Source organism: Coffea arabica, chromosome 9c, assembly GCF_036785885.1.
Source record: "Coffea arabica cultivar ET-39 chromosome 9c, Coffea Arabica ET-39 HiFi, whole genome shotgun sequence".
Lineage (NCBI taxonomy): Eukaryota > Viridiplantae > Streptophyta > Magnoliopsida > Gentianales > Rubiaceae > Coffea > Coffea arabica.
The window spans coordinates 34,223,412-34,231,817 of record NC_092326.1 but is presented as its reverse complement, the minus strand read 5'-3'; the positions used below and the strand labels follow the sequence as shown (position 1 = coordinate 34,231,817).

Sequence of the window (8,406 nt, the reverse complement as noted above, 5' to 3'; positions counted from 1 at the left end):
AATTGGACTTGTTGACGATCCTTGGTGACTGTACATACCTATTATTTAAAAGGAAAAATATACTTGAGTCAAGTCCATAAGGAACATATGCAGGAATATAGTGAAGAAACGCTATAGTGAAGAAATCAGTAAAATTAAAATACAGAGTCCTTAAAAGAGGGGAAAGGCAAAAAAGAAAACAATAAAAGAGACAAAAAAAAAGTAAAAGGGAAAAGCGAAAGCAGAAGCACAAGAAAATGTCTCATAACATTAACAGCAAGGTGCTGGTTTAAGTAAGGCATCCAGGATAATCTTTTCCACACAAGAAAACACATTCACACTCCATGAGAAGTAGTAAAAGTTCATAAAAATAGGGGCCTGCAAACAAAATTTTTTTTTTTGAGGAGTGCAAAATGGCCAGTTATATATCTTTCTTTCACAGGAACTAGTGTATCCCCTAATCATTCTTCTTACCAATCAACAAGCTTTTGCAATTACTGCAAGAACATTTCAAAGTGTACACTTGTTTTTATGAAAAAAAATGGCCTAAAGAGCTCCAAAAAGATTATATTCATGACCACATTAACCTGCTTTCCCTGCCTATCCAAACCTGCCCCCATTCCCACTCCAAAAGAAGAGCAATGATTACTTAAAACTTATCCAAGAGAAATCAAGTACAGTATTACAAATGAAAGTACTTCAAGACGTACGCAAAAAGTTCAAGACATAACTCATATTATCCATAATTCGCATTCCCAAAAAAAAAAAAAAACAGCACAACATAGAATCAAGTTCCATATGTTGAGAATCAGACATAGCTTAGTGGTTAAGGATCTTTGTCCCTGCTTCGTTTTTCCAACCCCTCTCTTTTATAATTAACCTACGAAAAGAGACGAGACTTACCAGATTAACCTGCTTTCCCTGCCTATCCAAACCTGCCCCCATTCCCACTCCAAAAGAAGAGCAATGATTACTTAAAACTTATCCAAGAGAAATCAAGTACAGTATTACAAATGAAAGTACTTCAAGACGTACACAAAAAGTTCAAGACATAACTCATATTATCCATAATTCGCATTCCCAAAAAAAAAAAAAACAGCACAACATAGAATCAAGTTCCATATGTTGAGAATCAGACATAGCTTAGTGGTTAAGGATCTTTGTCCCTGCTTCGTTTTTCCAACCCCTCTCTTTTATAATTAACCTACGAAAAGAGACGAGACTTACCAGAAATCACGAAGGATTAGAGAAACCAGTCAAATTGGACTGGTTTTTGGCCCTGGCCGTGGACGGGGTTGTTAATGGCAGAAAACAGAGGCTGTGGGCGGCAGTGGAGGCAGAGGTTGCTGTGGAGTGCGGCTTGCTGTGGAGTGCAGGGTTACGGTGTTGCGGGGTTGCGGGCTGCGGGGTTGCGGTGTTGCGGGGCTGCGGGGGTTGCGGGGCTGCGAGGTTGCGGAGCTGCGGCGTTGCGGGGCTGTGGGTGCGGCTGTGGGTTACTGGTTGCCGGTTGCGGGGTTGCTGGGTGCTGGGTGCTGGGTGTTGGGTGTTGCGGAGCTGTGGGTTACTGGGTGCGGTGTTGCGGGGTTGCTGGGTGCTGGGTGCTGGGTGTTGGGTGTTGCGGAGCTGTGGGTTATTGGGTGCGGTGTTGCGGAGCTGCGGCGTTGCGGGGCTGTGGGTGCGGCTGTGGCCTGTGGGTTACTGGTTGCGGCCTTGCGGGGTGCGGCGGAGAGGGAGAGGCAGAAATGAAGAATGAGAGTATGAGACGATGCAATATCAACCCTAGTCCAAATTTCTACCTGTTGACTGCTAAAATGACACAAATACCCTTCTTTGTCGAGCTCAACCGAGCTACTCGATAAAGAATCGAGTTCGAGCTTACTCGGCTCGATAACTAAACGAGTATTTGTCGAGCTCGAGCCTTATCGAGCCGAGCCTTAACGAGCTTTCGAGCTACTCGTTTCGCTTAACAGCTCTACTTACACCGCTAGAATCGACAAACTAGCAATGCCTGCTGGATATCAACCGCCTAAATTTCAACAATTCGATGGGAAAGGTAGTTCAAAGCAACATGTGGCCCATTTCGTCGAAACCTGCAATAACGCTGGAACCTATGGTGACCTGCTAGTTAAACAATTCGTCCGATCCTTGAAGGGCAACGCGTTTGATTGGTACACTGATCTCACTCCAGGGTCCATCGATAGTTGGGAACAGCTAGAACAAGAGTTCTTGAATCGCTTCTAAAGCACTAGAAGAACCGTTAGTATGTTGGAGTTGACTAACACTCGTCAATGGAAGGACGAACCTGTGGTCAACTACATTGATAGGTGGAGAAGTCTGAGTCTCAATTGCAAGGATAGACTGTCTGAACCCTCTGCCATAGAAATGTGCATCCGAGGAATACATTGGAGCCTGAGCTATATTTTACAGGGTATACGTCCAAATACGTTTGAAGAATTAGCTACTCGTGCTCATGATATGGAGTTAAGCATCACGGTCAATGCAACTGATGGGCTTTCCATTCAAGCTCCATGAGTGCAGCCGCCTCGTCAAAGTAATGAAAGGCAAGAAAATAAAAAGGGGGGCAAACCTCCTTCAAAATTCAGTAGTAAGGAGTTCATGGCAATAAATACAGCTCCCATGAAGATTGCTATCAAAGTGAGTCGAAAAGTCACCGAAAGAGTATACTCTCTTCAAAATAGGTCGGTAAGAAGGCCTACTCTAAAAGAAATGCAAGAAAAGGAATACCCCTTCCTCGAATCCGATTTACAAGGAATGTTTGATGATCTTTTCAAGGAGAAACTCCTTGAACTTCCCGACATGAAACGCCCAGAGGAAGCTGGTCAAGTCAATGATCCAAATTATTGCTGTTATCATCGCTTGATTGGCCACCCTCTCACTAAATGCTTTGTCTTTAAAGACAAAATTATGGAATTGGTCCGTCAAGGAAAAATCCTTCTCGAGGAAGATAAAGTATCGGCAAATCAAACAACCATAATGTTTGGGTCTGTGTGTCGTCCGATATAAGTTTTATCCACAACAAGCGGTGCTTCGTCCAAGAAGCTTGGAAAATCCTCAATTGAAGATGTTATTGAAGATGACAACGAAGGATGGACTTTAGTCACTCGAAAGAGGACTTGCAAGTCAAAAATAAAGAAGTACATCTTTTCAAAAAGCATTCGTTCGACAAAATCTGAAGTGACAATGAGACGACGAAATGCAACAAAGAAACAAAAGGGAGTGGCCACAAAACCAATTCCTTCAGATTTTCAGCTCCTTCAAGAGGTTCGACAGCCCGTGACACTGAGAGAATTTATACCTAAGGGGTATTTAAGTGACGATACTGATGACTCCACCTCTTGTAATGTCGTCAAAGTTGAAAATTCTCAAGTCACACAAATTAGCACGGAATTTGAGAAAAAACTCAAAATCGATGATAAATCGCCAGTAGATTGTGCAATGACTATCATTTTTTATGATGACGATTTGACTGTCGAGTTCAAAACTCACAATCGACCTTTGTTTGTTAGTGCGTATGTTCGAGAGCAGAAGATGAATCGGATACTCATTGACGGAGGATCTGCTGTCAATATCATGTCCGTGCGTGCTATGAAAGAGTTAAGAATCTCAAGCGATAAACTTTCCCAGAGCCGCCTCATGATCCAAGAATTTAACCAATGGGGGCAAAGAGCAATTGGCCTTATAAGGCTTGAATTGCTCATTGGCGAGTTGTCTTCAAGCGCGTTATTTCATATAATTGAAGCCAAAATCTCTTATAATATGCTCTTGGGAAGACCCTAGATTCACGAGAATGAAATTATACCGTCTACTCTGCATCAATGTTTCAAATATTGTCGAGACGGTATAGTTAAGAAGGTTGTGGCCGATGATAAACCTTTCACTGAGGCCGAAACTCACTTTGCCGACGCCAAATTTTACCTGCAGAAAGAAGCAAAAAGAAAAAAATCAGTAAAAGAAGAAAATCAAGATTCCAAGGTGCCCATTTTGCGGTATATTCCAAGATCAAAGAGGGAAGAAAGTCAATCCTCTTTTGTCAGGAATGATACATTAAATGTTCCGCTTACCAAAATAGAGCCTGTTAAGAATGAAAAAGTGAGCTTGCAAGGATTTGTTCGTCCCAAAGAAGAACCGGCAGTAGAACATTACTCACTGCCAACTAATCGGACTCAAGGAGGTTTTGATCCAAACGCATACAGACTTCTTGCTAAGGCCGGTTATAACCCAAATGAGAAGCATGTATTGGGAAAACTCCCTCCTGAGGTGACTGGCGAGAAGACTCATGGATTAACACCTACGCAGAAAATGTTGAAAGGAAAAGACTATAATGTTGAAAGTTCATCGATGGGTCTTGGTTATCAACCACCTTCTTCAGTGCGTATAATGATCAAAAGAGCAAGTTATAATTACGTGAACGAAGAAGTGGAGGTCACAAGCCGAAAGAGATCTGTGTTCGATAGGTTGGAGAATAAGTCAAAGCGTACTTCTGTGTTTGACAGACTTGGCCCGCAGCCGAAACATTTGAAACCGCCTGTCTATGAAAGATTAGGCAGTAAAAAGCAAGAGTATCAAGTTGCCAAGCAAGAAAGTGCTACTCTAATAAGGAAGAACGGACCAAGAAAGCGAGTCTCCAATTTCTTCATGCGCTATGGAGATTTATTCAATATAAGAATTGAAACTATTTTTGAAGAACATGATCAAGAAAGTATGGCTTCCTGTCATCATATTACGATCAGTGATCTTGAAGAGGAAGAAGAAGATGCCGATGACGCTCCCGCTGAATTTGAACAAGGAGTAAAGAATACAATCGATGCGCTAAAGGAGATTAATCTTGGCACAATTGACGACCCTCGCCCAATTTACATAAGTTCTTGTATGACCCCTGAAGAAGAGAAAGAGTATGTTGATTTGCTGCTCGAGTTCAAAGATGTCTTTGCTTGGAATTACTGAGAAATGCCTGGTTTGGATCCTAGAGTCGCTGTTCATAACTTGTCGGTCAAGCGAGGAACAAAATTTGTCAAGCAAACTCAAAGGCGCTTTCGGCCCGAATTGATTCCTCTTATAGAAAATGAGATAAATCGATTGATTGAAACCGGATTCATACGAGAAGTAAAATATCTAACATAGATTTCAAGCATTGTCCCTGTAAGGAAGAAGAATGGGCAAATCCGAGTTTGTGTTGATTTTCGAGACTTAAATGAGGCTTGCCCCAAAGACGATTTTCCTCTCCCCATCACAGAATTGACGGTAGATGCTACAACCGGGCATGAAGCTCTATCTTTTCTCGATGGATCGTCTGGCTACAATCAAATACGTATGGCGCCCGAGGATAAGGAGCTCACTGCCTTCCGCACCCCAAGGGAATTTATTGCTATAAAGTGATGCCGTTTGGCTTGAAGAACGCTGGAGCGACATACCAAAGGGCAATGCAAAGAATTTTTGATGATATGCTCCATAAGAATGTGAAGTGCTACGTCGACGACCTTGTGGTGAAATCAAAGAAGTGAGAGGATCATATTCAAGACTTTCGAAGAGTTTTTCAACACCTTCGAAGATACCAACTGAAGATGAATCCTTTGAAATGCGCATTTGGAGTCACTTCTGGCAAGTTTCTCGGTTTCATCGTTCATCAGCGAGGAATAGAGGTCGATCGATCTAAAATTGATGCCATTGTGAACATGCATGAACCGCGAAATATTCATGAATTGAAGAGTCTTCAAGGGAAGTTGGCTTATATCCGCAGGTTTATCTCTAATTTGGCCGGACGATGCCAACCCTTCAGTCGACTGATGAAGAAAGGGGTGCCCTTCGAGTGGGATGAATCGTGTAGGAATGCTTTTACAAGTATAAAAATGTATCTCATGAATCCCCCAGTATTGGCTGCACCCATCCCAGGAAAACTATTGATTCTCTATATTTCCGCTCAAGAACGATCGGTTGGGGCCTTACTTGCTCAAGAAAATGATGAAGGTAAGGAGAATGCGCTGTATTACTTGAGTCGGATGATGACACCTAATGAGCTGAATTACTCACCCATCGAGAAGTTGTATTTGGCACTTATATTTGTCATTCAGAAGCTAAAACATTATTTCCAAGCACACACTATTCGACTCATATCTAAGTCTAATCCCATTAAATATGTGATGGCAAAACCTGTACTGTCTGATCGGCTCGCGAGATGGTACCTCCAGTTTCAGCAATTCGAAATTATTTATGTACCTGCGAAGGCTGTCAAAGGACAAATATTGGCAGACTTTTTAGCCGATCATCTCATACCTGCCGAATGGGAGTTGACTGATGAACTCCCCAATGAAGAAGTGTTTATGGTCGAATTCCCGTGGTCAATGTATTTCGATAGAGCTGGTGCGGGAGTTGTCTTTTATACTCCTGAAGCAGATGTATTGCCGTACTCCTTCACTTTAACACGCCGATGTTCAAACAATGTGGCCGAATATCAGGCGTTGATTCTTGGTCTTGAAACGGCTGTAGACATGAAGCAGTTGCATCTTAGAGTCTATGGTGGTTCAAAATTGGTGGTAAATCAACTTCTTGGTATTTATGATGACAAGAAACCTGAATTGATCCCATATTATAAGTATGCAAAACAACTCATGGGATATTTGGATAGTGTCACTATAGAACATATCCCTAGAAATTTCAACCAACAAGCTGACTCTTTGGCAAGAGTGGCGTCCATGATCACTTTACCTTCTCATCGAAATCAAATTTCAATATGTCAAAATTGGGTCATACCTCCGATGTTTGATGAAGAAGATGATGGTGAGGGAGAAAATATTTATCATATTTTTGTCCATGAGATCGAAAAGGAGGATTGGCGTCACCTCATCGTTGATTACCTTAATCATGGAAAGTTACCAGAAGATCCTAAGAAAAGGGTTGATATACGTCGTCGAGCGCCACGTTTCATTTACTACAAAGGGACGCTTTACCGGAGATCATTCTATGGGGTGTTTCTACGATGTCTTGGAGAAGATGAGGCCATGCAAGCAATGGAGGAGGCTCACTCTGGGATATGTGGTGCTCACCAATCTGGCCCGAAATTACACTTTCGCATTAAAAGAATGAGATACTACTGGCCAACAATGGTGAAGGACTGCATTGACTTTGCTAGAAGATGTCAAGCTTGTAATTCCATGGCAATTTCATCCATCAACCTCCTGAACCATTGCACCCAACTGTAGCTTCTTGGCCGTTTGATGCTTGAGATTTGGATATAGTTGGACCACTTCCAAAGTCTTCTGGCGGACATATTTTCATTCTGGCGGCGACAGATTACTTTTCGAAGTGGGCTGAAGCGGTCCCTCTAAGAGAGGTCAAAAAGGAGAATATAGTAGATTTCATTCGCTTGCACATCATTTATCGGTATGGAGTTCCGCGCTATATCATCACCGATAATGGTAAGCCTTTTTGCAATGTAGCAATGAACAAGCTTTGCGAAAAGTTTCATTTCAAGCAATACAATTCGTTCATGTACTACGCTGCCGCAAATGGACTCGCTGAAACATTCAATAAGACCTTATATAATATGTTGAAGAAGATCGTGAATAAATCGAGAAGGGATTGACATCTTCGAATTGGAGAAACACTTTGGGCATACCGAACTACTTTTCGAACTCCCACGCAAGCGACCCCATACGCGCTTGTTTATGGTGTTGAAGCTGTTTTTCCACTTGAGTGTCAAATACCTTCGCTAAGAATTGCGATTCAAGAAGGGCTCAGTGAAGAAGATAATGTTCGTCTTCGCCTTGAAGAGTTAGAAGCACTCAACGAAAAGAGATTGGAAACTCAGCAACGGATTGAGTGCTATCAGGCTCGCCTTTCAAAAGCATTCAATAAGCACGTCCGACCTCGCTCTTTTCAAATTGGAGATTTAGTACTCGCTGTTCGGAGACCGATCATTCTCACTCATGGAGGACAAAGAAAGTTTACCGCTAAGTGGGATGGTCCATATATCGTTCGAGAAGTATATACAAATGGCTCATACAATTTGGTTGCTGAAGATGGATTAAGGGTTGGCCCCATCAATGGCAAGTACCTAAAAAGGTACTATGCGTAATCGAAACCACGAGAGGCTCCTGGCCCGCATGAGCTAAAACTGTGGATGGCAACCACCAATAGTGTAGCATGTGGTTAAACTGCTGAAACATTCCACCAAGTCTAAGGTGGTAAACAAATAGATGCTCCTGGCCCGCATGTGGTTAAAATGCGAACGGCAGGAACTACGTGTGATTTGATTCCCTTGTTGGGATACGTAGGCAGCTTGGAGGGCAACTTCTAAGTTCAGTTACACCACTCCAAATCAAATCCTCGTCCCTTGTAAAAAAAATGAATTTTCTCTTTCCAAAAAATAAAAAACATAATAAAATGCTCCATTTGAGTTCTTTTCTCTTT

General features: G+C 42.2%; 1 protein-coding gene across 1 annotated transcript; it reads left to right on the top strand.

Annotated features, from left to right (window-relative positions):
• Positions 1–5,561: 5,561 nt before the first annotated feature.
• Positions 5,562–8,071, top strand: LOC113708239 (uncharacterized). Its single transcript, XM_027230701.2, has 2 exons — positions 5,562–7,140; positions 7,674–8,071. Exons 1-2 carry the CDS (start codon positions 5,562–5,564, stop codon positions 8,069–8,071), a joined length of 1,977 nt encoding a protein of 658 aa, XP_027086502.2.
• The last annotated feature ends 335 nt before the right edge of the window (positions 8,072–8,406 follow it).

Coding starts and splice junctions, on each gene's coding strand:
- LOC113708239 (XM_027230701.2), top strand. CDS start 5,562: ATGAATCCTTTGAAATGCGCATTTGGAGTCACTTCTGGCAAGTTTCTC. Junction 7,141..7,673: donor TGCTAGAAGATGTCAAGCTT/GTAATTCCATGG, acceptor ATGGTGTTGAAG/CTGTTTTTCCACTTGAGTGT.